Source organism: Mytilus galloprovincialis, chromosome 2, assembly GCF_965363235.1.
Source record: "Mytilus galloprovincialis chromosome 2, xbMytGall1.hap1.1, whole genome shotgun sequence".
Lineage (NCBI taxonomy): Eukaryota > Metazoa > Mollusca > Bivalvia > Mytilida > Mytilidae > Mytilus > Mytilus galloprovincialis.
The window spans coordinates 45,917,503-45,943,056 of NC_134839.1; the positions used below are offsets into that span (position 1 = coordinate 45,917,503).

The window sequence follows — 25,554 nt, forward strand, 5'->3', positions numbered from 1 at the left end:
TATCCCGTCATACTTTGAACCACACAATTATTTTATTAATTATTATTACTTTTACTGTTAAATCTGTTTTCTGTTATATCTACTTAACGTGACTCTGCATTTATGTATGCCGTCATACTTTGAACGACAAAATTATTTCTATGTCTACCTGTGCGAATTTCAAACGTGCAATTTTACACCAGTACTGAAAACCTTCTATCCTTTATGGGTAGACTTTACATAGATAAATTAAGTCGTATAAGAAAAACAAAACGAGTATGTTAAATTTTTTTTTTTTAACTTTTGATTTTTTTATTTCCAACAATTACAACATATACATGACATACATACAATATAATACATATAAGATAAATACAATGTCATTTTTATAAATAAATCTTAATTGGAAATATTTTACATTTTCTATTGAAAAGGTAAAGAAATAAAAAATTGAAAAATTAAAAAATTAAAAATAAATAAATAAATAAATAACGAAGGAAAAACAAAACACAAAAAACAAAAACAAAACACAAAAGGATTATCCAGTTACATCCCTATCTATATTTTAAATATCAAATAATTATGTTGAACAAAAATTGAAAATTTACGAGACATATTTCTTTCAGAACAGCCATCAACACTGATCAAGTACATAACACGACAATAATATTTTCTTTAAAAAAGATTATAATTAAGTAGTCATAATTTATTGTAACAACAACAAAAAAGACATTAGCTGGTATTCAATAACAGTTTTTCAAAAACATTCCATACATTGTCAAATTCAGTTATCTTTTTATTTTTTACAGCTATCATACTCTCTAATTTATACATATCTTTCAGTTTTATTATAATTGCTTGCAATGAGAGATTCTTTTTAAAGCATCTAGAATTATACACATATTGTTTAATATAAAGAAAAATCATGTTATATGGGTTGTTGGGAAATATCTTGGATAAGTCTCCAAAAAGAAAGTTTAATTTATTTATTGGGAGACTTATTCCACCGGAAAGGAACCAGTTATCAACATCCTGTAGAAAATCTTGTACAGTATTGCAATTCCAAAGTAGGTGTTCTATAGACTCATTATCTGATTTACAAAATGTACATAAAGGATCATCAGTCAATTTTATTTTAACTAAATACTGATTTGTGGCAATAATGCAATGGTTAATCCTATATTGCAACCACTGTAATTTACTATTTTTAGTAACAGCAAAAGGCAGTCTGAAAATCTTTTTCCAGTTCAGATTCTGTTCACCTAAAATTTTAACCCACTTAAGCTGTCCAGTAGGAATAACATTATTTCTTGTCAGTACAGAATACATATCTTTTGATCCTTTACAATGTTTTAAAAATATTTGTAGACATGATGGTATAAAAGGACAAACTAATTTGTAAGATCCTTTAGGGAAAGATTTTGATGCCTCTTTCACTGCCGAAATAACACTGTAAAATTTAAGAAAATCTGTGTTAATGTTATATTTTTGCTTAAATTGGTCAAATGAAATATACGATCCATTTTCGTCAACTATATCATTTACAAATCTAATACCACTATTGAACCATTCTTGATAAATTACTGATTTATGACCAATCTTAATATTATTATTCAGCCATAGTGGATTTGATAAAAATGAATCATAAGTAAAATTTCTTTCTTTTTGAATAATCATTTCCCAGGATCTTAGTACATCTTTCCAAAAATGGTTGTTAACTGTCATATACAGTTGTCTAATATAATCAACACCACAACTAAACAACTTTCTTTTATCTATATTTGACATGAAAATATTTTGCCATTTACTATCTCTCTGCAAAAGCCTCCTAATCCATGTTGATTTAAGTGCTGTAATGAACATATTCAAATCAAGCATTTTCAAACCTCCCTCCAAATAATCTTTGATTAGAATATCCTTCTTAACTCTATGTATAGGTGAGTTCCATATGTATGAATAAATAAGTTCATTTATTCTCTTAATAATATCATCTGAAGGATTTGGCAGAGAGATAATGAGATGGTTTACAATAGGCAAGACTAGAGTTTTAATCACAGTTATTCTACCTATAACAGTTAGATTACTTTTAGACCATTGATTTAAAGTATTTTTAATCTGTACAATTCTTTCAGAATAATTTATCTTAACAATTTTTTCAAGATCTACATCAAAATTGATTCCTAGTAATTTAAACGAAGTTTCACCCCAGGACAGATTTCTGTTAGGGCATAAAGTATCTGTACTATATTTTTTGCTCCCAAACCAAATAACTTGTGTTTTTGTGAAGTTAATATTCAGTCCAGATATTTTTGCAAACCAGTCTAATTCTAATAATGATTCTTGTAAAGATTTTTCACTCCCATCCAAAATCAAAGAGGTGTCATCAGCAAACTGTGACAATTTATGCTCAACCCGTGTGACCTCTATACCACTAATGTCACTATTTCCCCTTATTTTCAATGCCAGAATCTCAACACATAAAATAAAAAGATATGGAGACAGGGGGTCCCCTTGTCTACAACCTCTTCCAATAGTAAAAAAATCTGAAAGGTTCCCCCCCTGGATGACAGCAGAGTTGATATTATTGTAAAAAACTTTAACCCAATTGATGATAGAATCGCCAAAATTGAAAAATTTCAAAACATTTATCAAAAAGTCCCATGATATTGAATCGAAAGCTTTTTCGAAATCAATCAAAAGTAATAACCCTGGTATTTCATGTTCCTCTGTGTACTGTAATATATCATAAATGAGTCTTATATTTTCCCCAATATACCTTCCACTAATAAAACCAGTCTGATCAAAATTTATCAATTTATCAAGGACACTCTTAAATCTGTTTGCAATAGCTGCTGATCCAATTTTATACACAGTATTCAGTAAAGATATAGGGCGCCAGTTTTTTAAAAAGTGGCGGGGTTTATTCCCTTTTGGTAAACAAGTAATAATCCCTTGTTTTTGTGTAACAGATAGTTCCCCTGTTTTTGCACCATAATTTAAAGAATTTACAATAAAAATTTGAAGATCCTTCCAAAAAAATTTATAGAACTCTGCTGAAAAACCATCCGTTCCAGGAGTTTTGTTGTTTTTCATTTTTTTCAATGCTTCTCCGGCTTCTTTAACAGTAATTATACCTTCCAAGCTTTCTTTTTCCTGAGACGACAGTATAGGAACACTTAAATTTTTTAAGTCTTTTTTAAGATCACTTAAAGTACTTTTAGTATCCCTTTTTTTATAAAGATTGTCATAAAAATATTTAACTTCATTCAAAATATCTTTTTGTTTTGTTATAATTTCCCCATTTTCTTTCTCTACTTTGGGAATAATTTTGCTCATAAAATTTCTTGATTCTAAGCCACAGAAATAATTAGTAGGTTTTTCCCCTTCCTGTATCCATTGAACACGGGATCTTACTAATTTCCCTTTTAATTTTTGTGTTCGTAAACTTTCGAGCTCATGCTTTTTTGCTTCTAATGCGTTAATGGAATGTTCGTCAACTCTTTCTTCTAATTGAGTTATTTCATTTCGAAGATTTGTTTCCCTTTTTTCGTCTTGCTTTTTTTTATAGCTATGTTAAATTTGATGTATGCCTTTTTGTGCTTCTTCGTTACATTTGTTGTTTTTATAGTGATTAAGATGATAACACAATGTTGACTGCTGTACCCCTATTTTTAACATTTTTTACTCCTTGAGTATGTTTGTTTTGTTCATGCATCGTTGACAATGTAATGGAATTTGATACAACTGTCATACAAGTGAGAGGTTTAGCTATCTATAAAACCAGGTTCAATCCATCATTTTCTACATTAGAGAATGCCTGTACCAAGTCAGGAATATGACAGTTGTTATCCATTTGTTTGATGTGTTTGGACTTTTGATTTTGCCTTTTGATTTTTGATTTTCCTTTTTGAATTTTCCTCGGAGTTCAGTATTTTTGTGTTTTTATTTTTTTCATGGTTCAGTGGTCAAAGTTAAGTTTTTAAGTTTTGGTCTTTTTATTATCTAATATTAAATGCCAAAGGTCAACTATATTTGGTGTATGGAAATATATTATGATCTATATGTCAGTCCCGCAGGTTTTATTTGACCATGACCTCAATTGCACGGTTCATTGCACAGTGTTAAGGTTTTGTGTTTTGGTCTATTTTTCTTAAACTATAAGTAGTAGGTCAACTATATTTGTTGTATGGAAGCTTTGTTAGCTGTACATAAAATTGAGAATGGAAATGGGGAATGTGTCAAAGAGACAACAACCCGACCAAATAAAAAACAACAGCAGAGGGTCACCTACAGGTCTTCAATGTAGCGAGAAATTCCCGCACCCGGAGGCGTCCTTCAGCTGGCCCCTAAACAAATATATCCTAGTCCAGTGATAATGAACATGTCTGCCTGGCATGGTTCATCTGACCTTGACCTCATTTTCATGGTTCATTGGTCTTTGTTTAGCTATCTTGGTTAATGTTAAGTTTATGTGACAGTTGTAATAAAGCTTTATACTTAGGACTATCAACATAATATCAATGATTAGTAAAGAAGGCGAGACATTTCAGTGTGTGCACTCTTGTATTGATTTGTATTTACGTTGTATCATAGGTCAAATTTATTCGTTCAGTGTATGTCCACAAGTGTCAAATGGTCAATATGTCTTGATTGAGTTAAGCCATTTATATTGATACTTTATAGTGTGTCTTTCTATGTTGTTATATTAATTATGTTACACTTTTGTTACAGATAATTTTATTATATAGATTAGACCGTTGGTTTTCCTGTTTGAATGGTTTTACACTTTTGGGGCCTTTCATAGCTTGTTGTTCGTAGTGAGCCAAGGCTCTGTATTGAAGACATACTTTGACCTATAATGGTTTACTTTTACAAATTATGACTTGGATTGAGAGTTCTCTCATTGGCACTAAAACTTCCTATATCTATTGTTTCACGGTTACAATACTTGACAGATTTTTATAATAAACAGACTAATATTTCAACTTGGAATTGTTTTTAATTATGAAATTTGCATAATTTATTGTGCTTGAAATTTTTAATAAATTCCATATTTATTCTGTATTTTAATGTTTTGTGTCATCCTCTCCAGGTTGCAGGTGGATATTGGAATTATGTTCTTTTATTTTTATATTGAAACAGGTATATACTAATTTTATGGCCATTTCTGTCTTTTGATGATATGTAAGTTTTCTCTCCACTTATAAAATCTTTGCTGTTAAGGGATGATAGTGATATCAGTTAAAAATTGTCTAAAAACATATAATATGAATAATGGCTTCTCATTGGAAAATTTACTTCAGCAAGGCATTGAAAATATTCCAAAATTGGATATATAGATACCTTAAGCTTGTTAATTGTGTGTTCCAATATTAAACTCTTCAATGTTATAATTTTGATGAATGTTTTGCAAAATAGTCCTGAAATGATATATGGTAATTAAAGTTTAGAATAAGAAAGCTCTGATGATCTATCTGTTACACTGCACATTAAGAAGAATCACTCTTGCTAACTACCTAAATTAACAAGGCAAATTTAGCCTAACTCTTTTTTTTATCAGTTCAGTGAGCCATCAGAATATTATAGTGAATTTCTAGATTCTACAGAAAAATAAAACTTTTGACATCAAGAAAAAGACAAATTATGAAACATAACTTACTTTGTAGAAGCCGTTTGAACAGTCAGAATTTTCTTACCGGGTACTAAATAATTTGTGATAGGATTTTGAAGATTCTTTTAATAAAAAGAAAAAAAACCAACATTAAATATTTTTTTTTTTTTTCTAGATATGATCGATTAGTTTTAGAACAAGAATCAAAACAGAAAGAATGGGAAATGAAATACACACAGAAGACAGAAGAAGTAGACAAACTCAATAAACAGATAACGTCTCTTGACCATCAGTTACAAAATCAAAGAGAGGCTCATAGTAAACAAGAAAGTGAAAATATCAAAATGCAGTTTGAGGTCAGTTAACTGTGCACAAATTTATTGTTTAAAAAAATATAACTAGAGCAAAAATATTTTTATCAGTACATTTGTATATAAAAATAAGAAGTACTATAATTGCCATTAAAGATCAAATGATGTAGAAGCTAGTATATATACATTGAAATAAGTTTTGTACATCCCAATGCAATGAACTGAAATTATAAATTATTCTGTCTGATATATTTTTACCATTATGTTTAAGATAAATGATGTCTAGACACTTAATAATAAATTGATTGGTGTTTGTTCTTATAAATCTTCTGTGAATTTCTTTAAGAAATGCTTTAAAACAGAAAAGAAAAAGGGTTACATTTGTAATAAAAACAAACCCAAATTGTAGAAAGTTAATGCTTTTACTGACCTTAACAGATATTGCACACTTCACAAAACAAAGATGTGGTATGATTTCCAATGAGACAACTCTCTGCAAGAGATCAAATGACACAGAAATTAACAACTTAATGTCATTGTCTTGATAGGAAATCATTTATATAAAAGCAAAATATGGTTAATAACTTTTTTAAAGTTATGTCCCTTGACAATTGAAATTTGTAGATAATATTTGGATATGCAGGTTATACTTTTTGTTTGATATATTTGACTATTACTAAATTAATAATCAATGCAATGTATTTGTATTTGTAGACCATTTCAATAGATTGTCCTTTTTTGACTGAGTACCAGAATGTTCTTCCACTGATTAGGAAGCCTGTTAAATAAATTTACGTATACTACAATGTCAAAAGTTCGTAAAATAATCTATCGGTACAGAGAAATTCTTTGGTTTAACTAGTATAAATAGTTTAAAAATACTTGTCAGTGCAGAATTGAAGACTTGAAATATTTTTGTTAAATTTCATATTTATTTGTAATTCAGGTTAACTCATTGCAACAGAATGCTGTATCAGTGAAAGATCAAAATGATGCTATGGAGGATGAAATGTCAGTGTTGAGAGAAAAACTAACAAAACAAGAAGAGAAAAATCAAGATCTATTGAACAAGATTGAAAATTTACTTCAGGAAAAAAATGATGAGGCAAACAGTCAGAGAAGTTCTGTTGATAAACTTCAAGAAACATATGAACTAGTGAAAAGTTTAGAAGCAGAAAATATGACATTGAAATATGAAAACAAAGAGTTGAATGATAAATGTGGGAAACTACAATCAAATATGGAAGAGACTGAACAAAGTCGAATTTCATTAGAAGACATTTTGAAAAATAACAAAAAAGAACTTCAGGAAATGGAGAATAATTTATCAAAAATGGATATCCAAAAGCAGACGCTAGAAAGTCAAGGTCAAAGTTTGAATAGAGAAATAGCTTCTCTGAAAGAATTCTATGAAACTGAAAAAGGAGATACACAAAAAGTTAAAGGGAAATTTGAAGAAAAGGTTGAGCTAGTAAAAAATTTAGAATTACAAATGGATGAAGTGAGGCTTCTTCTGAAGATACTGGTGTCTGGTGTGAATATATCAGAGGATACTGAGGTAATGCTAAATAAGATTTTCTATACGCCCTTTGTGTTACCCCAGTACCCTTGTGTTTTCATCCATCCATCTTTCCAATTTTTGTTTCCGCACTCTCAATTAATTTGCCTCATCTGAATTTTATGAAACAAATACACAAAGCTTAGGAATGCAACATGCAGACAAAAGTGAATTGGGTAGTGAGACATCTACCGTTCTATGGTTATGCCCCTTTTGAAATTTAAAATTGCAAAGATTGATTAGGGGCATTGGTATCCTTCGACACATTCTTCTTTTATTTCAGAAATCATTTTTTTTTGTGAAAATAAAAGTTTCAGATATGAATGAAATTATAAATGGGCCAAAATACCAAATAAAGAAATGCGCCTTAAAGGAGTAGGTCCGGTAAAGGCCGATTTTGGCCTCAAATTTCAGGTTCATCTAACGAAAGTTTTTGGACACTTTTTAAACACTTAAGTGTCTATTTAATTTGATTCGATTAGTTTATGTGAAAGATTTCAACTGTTTTAGTCATTAAAAACGCTCTGATTCAAGCTTAAATATGAAAAATCTATCAAATATGCCAAAAAACGTCACTTTTCAGATGGTTTTTGTCAAATATGAAAGTGGCCGCATCCGTGTTCATCTTCAACCTTTATATATGTTTTGTATTATCATCAAATACAACTTACATTTCAACACTATGAATGAACACGAATGCGGCCACTTTCATTTTAGACGGAAACCGTCTAAAAATTAACCAAAATGCTAAAATTTTGAAGATTTCAGTAATTTAGCATGACTTAATCATGCTAGAACGCGATATTTGTGCAACGTATTGTCAAAAACAGCTCATATTTATGTAGCAGAAGCATTTTACTTTACAAAATATAGCTTAAAGATTACGTTTTCACAATTTTCTAAAACTGCTATATTTTGGGGCCAAAAAGGGGTCTTACTGAACCTACTCCTTTATGACAAAACAATAAAAAATAGTTATAAGAAAGACAATAACCAACTGCAAACTACAAACTGTAATAATCAACTGGAAATGGCTGTACTCATCAGATTGCACAAAAACATCTTAAGGGGGTTCGCGGGTCTAAATCATTTATATAGGATTTCTCTATATTTTTTCTATAAATGAACTTTATCTTATAGTTAATAGAAAAATAAAATAAAAAAGTGGGGTCACCGTTCATTTGCGCTCACAATCTGCCTTCGAAAGAAGCATACATTTTTGTAAAGGCGGGTTTTTTCTGTTGAAGTAATAGGAGAAATAAAGGTAATATCGAAATAAAAAAAAGAAATTTATTACAGAAATCGCTAAAATTTTACAATAATTTAGTTTAAGTACAGCTTATATGGAAATTATATTAAAAAAGATAGGTCACCGATGAGTTGAAAAAGATATTTCATTTTTAGAGCCAAAAAATGGCATTTTTCCACCAAAGGGAGATAATTTGGAACTTTTTCAATGATTTATACATTTTGAAAGTCATATGGGGCCAACACGAATTGATTGTTTTGAATGATTTTTGTACCATATGATAAAGTAACAACTACAAAAGGAAATAAATAAAATTTGTAATGAAAAACAAATGTTTGATTTTTTTCTGAAATTTTTATACCCTCGAGCCTCCTTAAGGGCATCCGATACAGTTTCAAGGGAGTTAACTCTTGGCGCGACGTTAAGCGTTTGAATTCCCGCAAAACGTCACTTTTTGCGGGACGTAATGCGTGTAATTTTCCGTAATAAGAAACGTAATGTGGATTTTCCGATGCTCCAATTTCTGTTTCTCCCGCATGCTAACTTCTACACCATTATATTAGTGCATTTGATTCTAAAAGGATAACAGTCTAATAAAATCATAAGAAATAAAACACATTACTGTTTCTGTGAGATCTTCAACAAATTTAAATATCGTAAAGTTAGCAATCTCAAGATGACTGACCCTTTTGATGTTATTAATATAATGCATGTCAATTATCATTTTAATATGAGGAAGGCGCTACCTTAAATTCCAGCTTTATACCAAGACTCTGTCCAATAATTTGATTGAATGTTGTTTGCTTAACGTCCAGGGGCAAATATTTCATGCATGTTCAGGACGTATGTCCTACATATGATATAGTTTTGTCTAAAATAGAATAATAAATTCAGATGGAAAATATTTATGGAACGATCATTGCACTTCAAAAGATTGGAGGAGGTATGGTATTTTACTAATCCAAACGTCTTGAAAGGCTACAGGAAGGCGGACCGTCAAAGCAAAAATTTAATATAACCTTCCTTACTGTCATAATTATTTGGACTACTAGTAGTATTTGTCTTGAAAACATATTCTGATTCCCAAATTGATGTAAAAAATATTCTGTTCAAGCATAGGACATTTTTATTATCATTCTGACATCCACAATTTAGTCCGGCTCCGATTTTCTGTCATTTTTTTACAGCACAGAAAACCAACAATGATATTTTAAAAATAGTACCTAAAATTTAGGTACAAGAAGAAGTAAACTTCCTAACTGAACAATTTATTTATGTTAAATAAACAATGGCATTCCGCTAACATCAACAATGATACAACTTTAATAAAGTTCCTATTACCTCCACGTAACACGTATTTTATCTAACAAAAAGTAAAACGACAAAAAATACTGAACTCCGCAGAAAATTATAAAGACAATAGCCAACAATATTTTTATACGCCCGTACAAATTTTGACGGGACGTATAATGGTATTGCCCTCGTCACACTGTCCCGATTTTTACGCCGATGGCAACACGATAATGGAAATTTTCAAAATCGGGACTGATCGTATCCAGATCGGGCTATTCGTAGTGCCATCTTTAACCATCGTAGAACCATCGGCCACTTTTTCTAGACTTCGGGGACAACTTCGGGAAGAGTTCTAAATTTTTTAACATGTTAAAAATCCCCGAAGGTGCGTCCGATGTTGAGGGTTCGTATTGAGTTCGTAGCACCATCCTCACCATCGTAATGTCACCGGGAATGCATCTTTGCACATCGTATTGCATTCGTGTTTCCATCGTTTCCATCGGGCAGTTTTGACATTAAGATGTCTACACGAATGAATCACGAAGATACCCGAAGGTCTTACGATGGCAACACGACTTCGTGAAGACCTCGTAATCCTGTCGTGTTGCCATCGAATAAAAGTACGAAGGCGACAAGATGGAATTACGACGGCAATAAATCCAGCTAAATGTAAGTTAATTTTCGCGCTAAAGTACATTTAAAGTGTCATGCGCATGTAACATATTGGGGACAAATATGGACACTATATTTGTATATGACACATGCAGAAAATGGTAAATTGAATATGCATATTTGATACATAAACTATTTTTTTTAAATCAACCAAAACATTCAGTAACTGGAAATACCTTTAATATTGTCTTTAGAACCAGCAGGTAAAAAAATGAGCAACCAATTTCCTGTGTATTATGCTATTTCAAGGAGAAAAAACCAGTTCATCTGCATGACCTTGACCTTTGGCCTTGAACGTACAAAATGTCAGATCATTAAAAGGAGGAACAATATACCAAATGTGGTTAAAATCTTTTGAAGCATATTGGTTTTAGAGTGTCCACAAGGGTGATATTGCCTTGTATTACAACTGCCACTGTGACCTTGACCTTTGAACTTTAAAGTCAATAGCGCTTAAGATATTCTTAACGAGTAACACCATACCAAGTTTTGAGCATTTTGGTTCTAGAGTGTCCATAACAAATTTATCTACACGCAACTTACATGTAGTAGGCGAGGGGATAATAAACTAAGTTTTATAAGAATTAGACAAAAAGATCGATTTCCCGCCATGCATGGCAGACTTGTACAGAAACGATATGTTGTCGAAATTCTGTTCGTATCTTTTAGACATCGTATGGCCATCGCGCCATCATCGTAATCCATCGTGTAGCCATCGTAATCCATCGTGTAGCCTTCGTGATCAATCGTGAAGGCTTCGGCTGAGATATGAAGCTTAAATACCCGTCTTCGGTTAACCTTCGTATGTCCATCTTTTGCTATCGTATATAATTTCGGCACCATCGTATAGACTTCGTTATTCATCGTACTTACTTCGGTCACTTTTTGGTATTTTAACGAGATCGGGACCAACTTCGTACGAACTTATAATTTTCGCATTCGGGTGTCCATCGTATATAAAAATCGGGACAGTGTGACGCGGGCATAAACAAATGTGCGGCGTCCGTCTGTACGTCGTAAAATGGTACAGCATATTATCCTAAAGTCATTAAACTAAATATGGTTGGTTTTTTTTCATGATGGTCAAACGATCTGTATATCTTTTTGTGAACTTTTTGAGTTACAAGAATTTGTAACTAAAACAGGGGGTGTTTTTTCACAGTTCGCGCTGTATCTCAAAAATGATTTTTGATTATTGCTTAAAACCTTACACACTTCTTAGTTATATGAATCTGAAGATCTGTATACTTTTTGGGGATGATTCTTTTATTTTAGAGTTATTGAGTTTATGAAAAAAGAGGGGTTTTTCACATGTCGAGCCGTATCTAAGAAACTATTAATAATTATTGCATAAAATTTCATATACTTGTTAGTTAAATTATTCTTAAACGGATCTGTATACTTTTTCGTGATGATTCTTTAATTCATTTTTTAGTTCTTGAATTTTTATTGAGCTTCAATATGATATCATAGTCATTATAAACTTCCTTTTGAGCAAGAATAACAAATGAGTCAAGATATACTTAGCATGACTTCCTGTACAAGCCCCGTGTTATTTCAAAAACATGTATTATGGTTTTTTTTTCATAAGACGACGGGTGTATCATGCGCTCGTAGCGCAGTTGTTTATTTTGGTTTTTTTATTTTTTTTTACAAATATATTAAGAGAAATGATGGAATGACAGCAAATACAATTGCAATTTCTAATATAATGTGTCCGTACGATAACAGTTTTATAGAAATTTGGCAAGAATTGTACACTTGAAAAATCTAATTAACCATAAGGACCGAAAGGACAGACAGATGCATGAACGTGCGATATTTCATATACCCCGCAATGCGTCGCGCTTTGGTGAAAAAATATATATATATAGTTATTTACCAATGAAATTATGGATAGGTAATATGTCCAGTCCTCTCGCTATTAATTCAATCGTTTTTGCGAAATCTAAAAATTTCAAAATATGGTCTGGTTTATCTCTCTGGACAAAAGCATCCTTTAGCATATTCCTTGATTAGATTTTGTTTTTGTTTTCTGACAGATATGGTATAATTTTCAATGCGACAACTCTTAACAAGAAACAAACATGCCACAGAAATTAACAACTATAGGTCACGGTCTTCAACAATGAGCAATGCCCATACCGCATAGTCAACTATAAAAACTGACCTTAAAATTATTTAGGAGCCTCCCAATTTTATTCAATTGTAATCATTGATCAGAATAAAAGTTTAATTTTATGAATAAATGTGAAATTCTAAAAAGTGATTACTGAAACGTGAATAGAAGGATTTAAAGCCAAAGGAGTATTGTTACAGTAATGAAATAGCAGCCAACCAAACCAAAAAAAAAAAAAAAACACATCTAGAGGCCAACATATGCTATAAATTAATACATAAATTAATGCACGAGTGTGTACAGTACATGTAACCTGTATGTCAAGTTTTAAATTGCCGAGTCTTTAATTTTAAAAGCCGGAAAAATTATCAACAGTCCGTAATCACTTTTCTTGGGATGTTTCTCACTTAGACCACAAACAAAGAGATGTATTGATGATTCACATGATTATATTTCCGAAAACAATATTACCAATTTTTAGAAAGCTCTTTACAAGCAATTTTTATACATCTGAAAAATGTTGCCGGTAATTTTCAAGTTTACGTCGAAAAAGTCTGCCAGCGACGTCGTGCACTTTAGCGCTAACGTTGAGGTTACAAAGGGGGGACGCAATTTTTAGGATAAATCGCGTTTATCATAGAATCCAGCACGGTGACATATATTTTTTATTTCATATTTGGAGAGAGCATGACAAAATGCAGTTCATGCAGAAAAATGATAAAAATGACATTTTCAGAAACACTTTATTGCTATATTTTTTGGAATAAAAAAATCCCACTTTGAGCATCTGGTTCGCTATTTCAAGCAAAGCTTGAGAATTTGTTTAGTCATTCGTGTAGGGATTAATTTTTTTCCTTATTGTCACTTATCACAGCTTCAAATTGAACCCGATCTTAATAATTTACGACAAAGAATATTTGCTCCAAAAAATTTATAACATTGTTTAACTTTTTTGCAAAATTCCACAAATCCCCAATTTTCAGCCTCAATTTTCTCGAAAACGAGCACAGTGACCTATGTTTTATTTTGTGTTTTATTTTATAACTCGCCAAGCCCTACAACATATTTAAAAATTAAGGAAATGACATTTTATCGAGAAACTGTATCGGATGCCCTTAAGTAATGTCATTAGACACAGATGTGACAGTACTCACCATTACTGATATCTAGTGCAAAGGGACTTATTAAAAAAATTCATCAGTCCTAAAGGTTTAAAAAAAAAGAAACCCATTTAAACATTCTCCTAAATATAAATGTACATTGCTTTGTGAAACCTAGCCTGACCTTTAAAAGCTGTGTTTCTTTGAAAACTATGAGATTGGATTTCTTTTGAAATTTGCAATTGTTTTTTTTTTCCAGGTTCCAGAATCTCTCAAGAATAGTGAAGTTGGCAATCTACTACACAGTATGATAGAACAGTCACTTAATAGTACATGTATAAAAGATAAAATGGAAAAACTTGAAAAAAATCTTGAAACTGAGTCTGATCATTATAAAGAAGAGATTGAAAATAAAGACAGGCAGCTACAGGAACTTGAAAGTTTAATCAATACTCTACAAAAAGAAAAATGTGATAGAGAGAGTAGATGCACTGACATTGAAGAGACTCTGCAGGCACAAGTGAATAATTTGGAAGAACAAAACTCACAGACAGAGCACAACATTGTAGAATTGAAAGAAATCAAACAAGCTCTTGAGCATGAAAGATCTGAACTTCAGAGGGACTTTTCAAATCAGAAAGGTGTCTTAGACAAAACTGTTCAAAACTGTGATACTTTAGAAAAGAAATATACATCTGTAGCAGAAGATCTCAAGATAATAGAAGAACAAAATAAGCAGTTAGAAACAGAAAATTGGTCATTACAGGAAAAAATGATACAAAAAGAGAATGAACTGGTTGAGCTTCGTCAAAAGTCAGTCTTAGTAGAAGATGAATTACAGCAAAAAAACAACAGTGAAAGTAATCTTTCCTCAAAACTTCAAGCTCAAATTCACGAAAATGAAACAACAATCAAAGAAATGAAGCATAACATTTCTGAATTAAACATCTCTGTTGCAGATAGTAATAAAACAACTGAAGACTATAGTATCAAAATTAAAGAAAAAGAAGCAGAAAATATAGAATTGTTAAATAAACTGACTACAGTAGAAAAAGATCTTAATGAAAAGAGTTTGATTCTACAAGCCGAATCTAACAAACTAAGCACATCTTTAAAAGAGAATGCAAGTTTAGAAGAGAAGTTAAAGGATTTAAAAGAAAAACAATTTGACCTAGAACAACAATTGGGTAATTGTGTCAAAGAAAATACAAATCATCAACAACAAAGACAAAAGGCGTTAGATAAACTTGAAATTGAACGTCATACTTTAAAAAAGCATTTAGAAGATGCTTTAAAAGATATTGAGTCTATAAAACAACAGTTGACCCATACATCTGCTGAACTAGATATTGCTTATACAGAAAAAGAAAAATTGGATTCTGAGAAAAATGACCTGATATTGAGACAAGATGAACTGGATCAAAAACTTAAACATTCTGAGGATAAAAATGAGATTCTTTCAAATGATAAAATCGATTTGACAAATGAAATAAAAGAAATGACATCCCTTAAACTAGACTTAGAAAAAGAATTAGATACTTTGAAAGATCAGGTCGGAAATCTTCATGACAAAGTTGGATGTTTGCAAAAGGAAAAACAGAAGGGGGATGATGAAAAGCATGATTTAGAATTACAAATTGCTGAGTTTAATAAGGACATGTTCTTGAAAACTGAAGAGATTTTCACAGCACAAGAATCCAAGAAAATTGTAGAGAAGGAGCTTAATGAATTAAGGTTAAGCTTTGAAGAAGGAAAACAGAGTACAGAATCTGAGATGGAAAGGTTTAAGATTGAACATGAAAAAGAAGTAGAAGTTTTGAAACAGGAATTATCGTCATTGCAGTTCGAGCTGAGTTCAGAACAAATTAAGTTTGAACAATCTTTACAGGTAATTTCAATTAAACTTGATAGTGTGAAGTTATTTTATTAGTATCAAAATGCAGTTTAAGTACTGATATCTTTAGCTATCCTTTTAAATAAAAAAAATAATACCATAGTTTGTCTCCCAGAATTAAAGCAAAAATGACATAATATAGAATCTTAAATAATGAAGGTGTCTAATTATCAAAACCTTTTTACAATAAACAGTTATAAACTACTCTATTAAAACTATTTGAACATGCATAACCTAAAAGGAAAATTGAGTTTTTTACTTGAAAATAATAATGTGGACATCAGCCTTTTCTTCCTATAAATTGGATACGAAATCGAACTAAACTACATTTATTTTGAGTTTATTAAAAAAAACCACACAAATCAGCTGGAAAATTATACTCCTGTCTATTGTTTATTGAGAGAGCCGTGGTGTAGTGGTTAGTGCATTGGACTACTAACACAAAGGTCCCTGGTTGGATTCCCGTTCCGGGATGAAAATTTCAGGGACTGAATTTTCAGCTCTCCCTTAACACCATTTGCGAGTATGGTCTTGAGGGGACGTTAAATGGCTGACCCACATTAAGCCATATCTCTTGCACGTAAAAGACGCCCTTGTAGATTACAAGGCAGCACTCGCCACCACAAAGTGGAAATGGATTAATATAAGTTACAATAACTTGTTTCCCAATCCACTATAAGTAAATGTGTTTAAACTAAACTATTGTTGAATACAGTAAGTTGACCTCTAAATGTCTGTTTATTTTGCCATAGCATTGTTGTCTTTTTGTGGTATACCTCATATTTCTTTTCATTCATCATAAAGTCTTAGTGATATTGATCATAATACAATGTTAGTAGCAGACATTTGGTTATGACAAGTCAGCAAAGTAAGTATATATATTTGGTATTTGGATTATATACTTTGAATCATACACAGAGTTATTTCTAGAAAAGAAAACTTTCATGACTGGATTCATTTATTTTTGTGGATTCACTTAACCTTATGATATTTATTTTATTTCAGACATTTTCTGATCAGGATTCCAGCATTTCAGGTATGAAAGAGAAACAATCAAAACAAGAGGAATTGGTAGCAGCTCTAGAACAAGAGATGTCAGAAATCAAAACTAATGCATCACTTAAACAAAATCAGCGAGAACAGGAGGTAAGGTTGAACAAAGAGGTCAGATCTGGTGAAAAACTCATTAAACTTTAAGCAATGTTCCTGAAATCAATGTTCATTTATTTCGGCTACTTTTGTGTTAACCTCTTCAAACAATCTTTATCAAAACAAATGGTGTTGTACTGCCATAGTCTTGACTTAATTGCAGGCAATTTGATGGAAAATTATTATGACAGGATAGGTAGAAGACTGTAAAGAGACTCCTAAAGCCTGATCAAACTTGAGTAAAAAATAATATGACTATTTAAAAAGGAATAATAACAAGGCAATTCAACAAAAAACGTAAACTTCATACAAAGTGCATTTCAAATTGACCCAGGTAATGCTGTACACTTTTTTCAGTTTAATAAAAAGAAATATGTATTTAAAAGGCTGTCATAACAAGGCATTTCAACAAAAAATATAAACTTAATACAAAGTACATTTCAGATTGACCCATGTAATGCTGTACACTTTTTTCCGTTTAATAAAAGAAATATGAATTTAAAAGGCTGTCATAACAAGGCATTTCAACAAAAAATATAAACTTAATACAAAGTACATTTCAGATTGACCCATGTAATGCTGTACACTTTTTTCAGTTATCTGTTTTTCTCAACTTTGTGCTAAATGACAACCATTAAGGTAGCAATATCAAACACATTTACATAGATGACTGAGGCTGATTAGCATCACAAATAAAATTGTGTCAATCATATCAAAACAAATAATAAACCAGGTAGAAATTCAATAAAATAAAAAATCATCATTACTAAAGCTATGTTTATTTTTTTCAAATACAAATCTGTATATGTGAGCCTGGTATTTTGAAACCTTTTTTAATTTGTTTTCTGTATATCTGTTTATGTGTGATTTTAAATATCTGATTTTAGCTTGAAAAACAAAGGTTGTACATCAGTTCAATAGAGGAAGAGAAAAAAGACCTTACTTCTAAGCTTCAGGAGGTAAATTTCACATAAATTGACTATACAAGTATCCATTAATTTTTTTCATTTTGGTATTTTCATGAATTATTCTCAATTACAAAATGAAATAATTAAATACTTTTATGTTTACTCAAGATATTTACAAGAAATAATTTGAGACATGCAGACATTGTATTTTTTATTTGAAATTTAACTTTAAAAAATATAATTTTCAAGTGTTATTTTTTTTATGCCCAGCATATTATTTGAAATAAATCAAGAAACAATAATGATTACATTTACCTTATCGCAATCAGAACATTGTATTTATCATATCACAAGCATACATCTTGATAATTTAAGTACAGAGGGTTTTTATATCATTTGCAGGTTTCACAAGAGTTAGAAAGTCAAAAGTCATTGGTTCTCTCATTACAGGTACAGTAAAGTCAAATGATTATATAAAGCATACTGGGAAGTTAATTCACCATGTGGATTACAATTTCTGGTAACCAATGAAAAATGAAATTCTTGCTTTTAAATGATTTTTTGTTGTTGTTGAACACTTAGTTTTGCAGTACACCTTTTATTAAAGAATGTTGATACAAAATCTATTATGAATACGAAAGTTTCACTTTGATTTGGTTCACATATAACAATACAAACATAATCAGGGCCTTTTATAGCTGACTATGCGATATGGGCTTTGCTCATTGTTGAAGGCCGTACTGTGACCTATAGTAGTTAATGTCTGTGTCATTTTGGTCGCTTGTGGACAGTTGTCTCATTGGCAATCATACCACATCTTCTTTTTTATATAAGCTATTGATAGGTTTTTGTCGAGCTCGACATAGGGATAGTGATCTGGCAGCGGCTGTGTAAGCTAACTTCTTAAAAGCTTTATATTTTAGAAGGTGGAAGACCTACATGCTTCATACTATGTATATAGATGCCTCATGTTACGAAGTTCCGTCAGTCATATGTCCAATGTCCTTGACCTCATTTTCATGGTTCAGTGACTTGAAAAAAAGTTAAGATTTTTTGTAATGTTAAATTCTCTGTTATTTTAAGTAATAGGATTACTATATTTGATATGTGCGTACCTTGCATAGTCCTCATGCCCGTCAGACAGTTTTCACTTGACCTCGACCTCATTTCATGGATCAGTGAACAAGGTTAAGTTTTGGTGGTCAAGTCCATATCTCAGATACTATAAGCAATAGGTCTAATATATTCTGTGTATGGAAGGACTGTAAGGTGTACATGTCCAACTGGCAGGTGTCATCTGACCTTGACCTCATTTTCATGGTTCATTGCCATATGCAATTGGTCAACTATATTTGGTGTATGGAAATATTTTATGATCTATGTCAGTCGAACAGGTTTTATTTGACCATGACCTCATTTTCAAGGTTCATTGCTGAGTGTTAAGTTTTTGTTTTTTGGTCTGTTTTTCTTAAACTATAAGCAAAAGCTCAACTATATTAGTTGTATGGAAGAATTGTTGCACATGCTGCACATGTCTGCCTGGCATGGTTTATCTGACCTTGACCTTATTTTCATGGTTTATTAATCAATGTTTAGTTTTCTTGTTGGTTAATGTTAAGTTTATGTGACAGTTGTAATAAAGCTTTATATTTAGAACTATCAACATAATATCAATGATTAGTAAACAAAGCATTTCAGTGTGTGCACTCTTGTTACCAATATATAAATAAAACATAGCTGAGAGGGTGATGGAGCAGATTGTTACACTGAGAAAACATTGTCAACCGCGGCGTAGCCAAGGTTGACAATGCTTTTTCGAGGTATACCAATCTGCTCTATCACCCTCTCAGCTATGTGTTATTTAATTTATCATACTGAATGTCCTATCATTATTTATATCTTTTACAGATTAATTTTATTTTTAAAGTATTTCATATGACGACACGTACATAACAACATTACGGGTATTAGGAAAAACAACAAAAGTTATGCAAGATGTTTTTTTTTAATTTTGACTGTCAAATAATAAAATCTGAGCCTAAAAGTAGAACTTAAGCATTGTATTAAATATTTAATTACTTGATGTAAATTCAATTCATTGTTCTTTAAATTATCGATTTTTGATTGGTCTGGACAAGAGGGTAACATTCAAAAAAATTGTCCCCGATCAGCCATGTGATAGAGTAAATTAACACCCTTGTATTAGCCAATCAAAATATTGCATTTTAACGTGAAGTATAATAAATATAAATATCATATAAATAAAATTAAAACATAGAACATGCAGATAAGATATATAAACAGCAATCATTATTTCAAATGCAGAGAACCAGCACAGGCATATTGAAATTATGCAAAACATTGCTAAAGTACATATCATTATGTGTATAAAGGATTTTTAACCGGATTTTTGTGACAAAAATGTCGGTTATTGATTTGGGGATGTACGGCGGGCGGTCGGGCGGGCGACAATCAAATGTTGTCCGTGCATTAACTCATGAACCGTTCAACCAAAGCTTTTAAAATTTTAATATGTTATTCCTGACAACTATTCGAAGGTCAAGTTCAATAATGGCGATTTTGACTTTTACCGTTCAGGAGTTATGGTTCTTGAAAGATTGAAAAATGGAGTTGTCCGTGCATTTACGCATGAACTGTTCTACCAAAGCTTCCCAAATTTTAATATGTTGTTACTAATGAAAGAATGGAGGTCAAGTTCAATAATGACGAATTTGACTTTTACCGTTCAGGAGTTATGGTTCTTGAAAGATTGAAAAATGGATTTTCCAGTCGTGTTCGTGCATTTATGCATGAACTGTTCTACCAAAGCTTCCGAAATTTTAATATGCTGTTACTGATGACAAAATGGAGGTCAAGTTCAATAATGACGATTTTGACTTTTACCGTTCAGGAGTTATGGTTCTTGAAAGATTGAAAAATGGTTTTTCCCGTCGTGTCCGTGCATTTTCTCATGAACCATTCAACCAAAGCTTTTGAAATTTTAATATGTTGTTACTGATGACAAAATAAAGGTCAAGTCCAATAATGACGATTTTGACTTTTGCCGTTCAGGAGTTATGGTTCTTGAAAGATCGTAAAATGGCGTTTCTATTCAGGTTGTTGCATTTACTCATGAACCATTCAATCTAAGCTTTTCAAATTTTAATATGTTGATACTGATGACAAAATGGAGGTCAAATTTGATATTGACGATTTTCACTTTCCCCATTCATCAGTAATGGTTCTTGTGATATTGCCAGGACACAAATAAATGTTAATAAATCCGGTTTGCTGTCGTTGTGACAGCCTCTTGTCTTACATTGTAATAATAAGTCTTGAATTTTTGTCAATTGTTCAAAAATTGTAACAATGAATGCACACAGAAATTTCTGATTTAAAGTATTTTCCCACATTTACATTTTAAGAATTGAGGACCATCAAACCAATAATCAATGCAGATTTGTATTTGGTTATATTTAAGTAGATTTAATGCAATGTTTTCTCAGAGAAAATTACTATCAGGATACACTAACGATGATAAATGAGATGTGGTATGCAGATAAGACAACTATCCACCAAAGTCCAAAGGAAGTAGATTTTAACAATTGTTTTTTAGAACTTCTCAAATATTTATGCATCTACTTGTAACTATTTTCATTGAGAAATGATGGAATAAAAAATTGGGGTGGAGGTGAATATAGCATTAAACCCGTCTACTAGAAACACACAATGATACACTAAAACACTCATTTTAAAAGTAAAACATTTTATTATTTGATATTTTTCACACAGACAAAATTAAAAAAGGGAGAAGAAGAGAAAGAAAAAGTGTGTACAGGTAAAGATAATGAAGCGGGAGAGCTCAAATCTGATATCCAACAGCTGAAGAAAAAAATTGTCAAACTAACCAGGTAAACTTAATTCTCTATCTACATGGGTTAAATATTATTTGTGGGTTACTCATTTTGGTGAATGTTATGGTAATATGTGAATTTAAGATTTAAGTGTAAATTTAGAATTTAAGTGTAAATTTAGAATTTAAGTGTAAATTGAGAATTTAAGTGTAAATTTAGAATTTAAGTTTAAATTTAGAATTTGTGCTAATGAGACATCTCTCCATCCCAGTCAAAATTTATAAAAGCAAACCAATATAGGTCAAAGTACAGTCTTCAACACATAGCCTTGGCTCACACTGAACATCAAGCTATCAAGCTGTATACATATATGTATACAGGCTTAATTTGTAAGTTGTTGAAAATTTTATTGTTTACTGACAAGCTTTATTTATGTGATCTGATAATATTTTGCAGAGATAAGGACTCCTTATGGCAAAAAACAGACCAGTTATCATATGAGCAAAAATTACAGGCAAAAGATAAATGGTTGGATGAAAAAGATATAACACAGTGTATGCAATGTCGGACAGAATTTAGTTTTACAATTAGAAAGGTATATTTTTAGACTTTACAACATAAAACAAAATTTGACCAGACAGAAGTTGTTTCCTTTTTCCTTTTTCCTTTTTCGATATTCAAATTTTGAAAAATATTACTAGTCCAAACTAAATTTTTTTTTCCCCTCAAAATTTTCTTTCACAAATTTTTTTTTTCCTCAAATTTTTTTTCCTGAAAAATTTTTTTTTTCAAATTTTTTTTCACAAAATTTTTTTTCCTCAAAATTTTTTTTCCTCAAATTTTTTTTTCCTCAAAATTTTTTTCTTCAAAAATATTTTCCTCAAATTTTTTTTTCCTCATTTTTTTCGTTTCCTTATTCGTTTTCTATTTCCTTTTTCGATTTTCATTTCCTTATTCGGTTTCTATTTCCTTTTTCGATTTTCATTTCCTTATTCGTTTTCTATTTCCTTTTTCGATTTTCATTTCCTTATTCGGTTTCTATTTCCTTTTTCGATTTTCATTTCCTTATTTGTTTTCTATTTCCTTTTTTGATTTTCATTTCCTTATTCAGTTTCTTTCTCTTTATTCGGTTTCTATTTCCTTATTCGATTTTCATTTCCTTATTCGGTTTCTATTTCCTTTTTCGATTTTCATTTCCTTATTCGTTTTCTATTTCCTTTTTCGATTTTCATTTCCTTATTCGGTTTCTATTTCCTTTTTCAATTTTCATTTCCTTATTCGGTTTCTTTTTCCATATTCGGTTTCTATTTCCTTATTTGATTTTCATTTCCTTATTCGGTTTCTTTTTCCTTATTCAATTTTCATTTCCTTATTCGGTTTCTTTTTCCTTTTTTAATTTTCATTTCCTTATTCAGTTTCTATTTCCTTATTCGATTTTCATTACCTTATTCGGTTTCCTTTTTCCTTTTTCGATATTCAAATTTTGAAAAATATTATGTCCAAACTGAATTTTTTTTTCCCCTCAAAATTTTCTTTCACAAATTTTTTTTTTCCTCAAATTTTTTTTCCTGAAAAATTTTTTTTTTCAAATTTTTTTTCACAAAATTTTTTTTCCTCAAAATTTTTTTTCCTCAAATTTTTTTTTCCTCAAAATTTTTTTCTTCAAAAATATTTTCCTCAAATTTTTTTTTCCTCATTTTTTTCGTTTCCTTATTCGTTTTCTATTTCCTTTTTCGATTTTCATTTCCTTATTCGGTTTCTATTTCATTTTTCGATTTTCATTTCCTTATTCGTTTTCTATTTCCTTTTTCGATTTTCATTTCCTTATTCGGTTTCTATTTCCTTTTTCGATTTTCATTTCCTTATTTGTTTTCTATTTCCTTTTTTGATTTTCATTTCCTTATTCGGTTTCTTTCTCCTTATTCGGTTTCTATTTCCTTATTCGATTTTCATTTCCTTATTCGGTTTCTATTTCCTTTTTCGATTTTCATTTCCTTATTCGTTTTCTATTTCCTTTTTCGATTTTCATTTCCTTATTCGGTTTCTATTTCCTTTTTCAATTTTCATTTCCTTATTCGGTTTCTTTTTCCATATTCGGTTTCTATTTCCTTATTTGATTTTCATTTCCTTATTCGGTTTCTTTTTCCTTATTCAATTTTCATTTCCTTATTCGGTTTCTTTTTCCTTTTTTAATTTTCATTTCCTTATTCAGTTTCTATTTCCTTATTCGATTTTCATTACCTTATTCGGTTTCCTTTTTCCTTTTGCGATATTCAAATTTTGAAAAATATTATGTCCAAACTGAATATTTTTTCCCCTCAAAATTTTTTTTCACAAATTTTTTTTTCCTCAAATTTTTTTTCCTGAAAATTTTTTTTTTTTCAAATTTTTTTTCACAAAATTTTTTTTCCTCAAAATTTTTTTTCCTCAAATTTTTTTCTCCTCAAAATTTTATTCTTCAAACATATTTTCCTCAAATTTTTTTTTCCCTCATTTTTTTCGTTTCCTTATTCGTTTTCTATTTCCTTTTTCGATTTTCATTTCCTTATTCGGTTTCTATTTCCTTTTTCGATTTTCATTTCCTTATTCGTTTTCTATTTCCTTTTTCGATTTTCATTTCCTTATTCGGTTTCTATTTCCTTTTTCGATTTTCATTTCCTTATTCGTTTTCTCTTTCCTTTTTCGATTTTCATTTCCTTATTCGGTTTCTATTTCCTTTTTTGATTTTCATTTCCTTATTCGGTTTCTATTTCCTTTTTCAATTTTCATTTCCTTATTCGTTTTCTATTTCCTTTTTTGATTTTCATTTCCTTATTCGGTTTCTATTTCCTTTTTTGATTTTCATTTCCCTATTCGGTTTCTATTTCCTTTTTCAATTTTCATTTCCTTATTCGTTTTCTATTTCCTTTTTTGATTTTCATTTCCTTATTCGGTTTCTATTTCCTTTTTTGATTTTCATTTCCTTATTCGGTTTCTATTTCCTTTTTCAATTTTCATTTCCTTATTCGGTTTCTTTTTCCTTATATATATTCGGTTTCTATTTCCTTATTTGATTTTCATTTCCTTATTCGGTTTCTTTTTCCTTATTCGATTTTCATTTCCTTATTCGGTTTCTTTTTCCTTATTCGGTTTCTATTTCCTTATTCGATTTTCATTTCCTTATTCAGTTTCTATTTCCTTTTTCAATTTTCATTTCCTTATTCGGTTTCTATTTCCTTATTTGATAAGGAATAAGGAAAAAGAAACCAAATAAGAAAATGAAAATCGAAAAAGGAAATAGAAAACAAATAAGGAAATGAAAATCGAAAAAGGAAATAGAAACTGAATAAGGAAATGAAAATCGAATAAGGAAATAGAAACGGAATAAGGAAAAAGAAACCGAATAAGGAAATGAAAATCAAAAAAGTAAATAGAAACCGAATAAGAAAATGAATATCGAAAAAGGAAAAAGGAAACCGAAGAAGGAAATAAAAATCGAAAAAGGAAATAGAAACTGAATAAGGAAATGAAAATTGAAAAAGGAAAAAAGAAACCGAATAAGGAAATGAAAATCAAATAAGGTAAAAGAAACCGAATAAGGAAATGAAAATCAAATAAGGTAAAAGAAACCGAATAAGGAAATGAAAATCGAATAAGGAAATAGAAACCGAATAAGGAAATAGAAACCAAATAAGGAAATGAAAATCGAAAAAGGAAATAGAAAACGAATAAGGAAATGAAAATCGAAAAAGGAAATAGAAACAGAATAAGGAAATGAAAATAGAATAAGGAAATAGAAACCGAAAAAGGAAAAAGAAAAAAGAAACCGAATAAGGAAATGAAAATCAAAAAAGGAAATAGAAACCAAATAAGAAAAT

General features: G+C 30.4%; 1 protein-coding gene across 3 annotated transcripts in view; it reads left to right on the top strand.

The window, feature by feature from the left end:
• The window catches only part of LOC143063684 (uncharacterized), a 50,411-nt gene that overhangs the window by 8,552 nt on the left and 16,305 nt on the right, over positions 1-25,554 (top strand). For all 3 annotated transcript variants that reach the window (XM_076236000.1, XM_076235999.1, XM_076236001.1), the window contains exons 8-15: positions 5,766-5,946; positions 6,848-7,459; positions 14,152-15,780; positions 16,792-16,932; positions 17,823-17,894; positions 18,246-18,293; positions 21,636-21,754; positions 22,154-22,292. In XM_076236000.1, the coding sequence (XP_076092115.1) occupies positions 5,766-5,946; positions 6,848-7,459; positions 14,152-15,780; positions 16,792-16,932; positions 17,823-17,894; positions 18,246-18,293; positions 21,636-21,754; positions 22,154-22,292 (2,941 nt within the window). The remainder of the gene's footprint in view (positions 1-5,765; positions 5,947-6,847; positions 7,460-14,151; positions 15,781-16,791; positions 16,933-17,822; positions 17,895-18,245; positions 18,294-21,635; positions 21,755-22,153; positions 22,293-25,554) is intronic.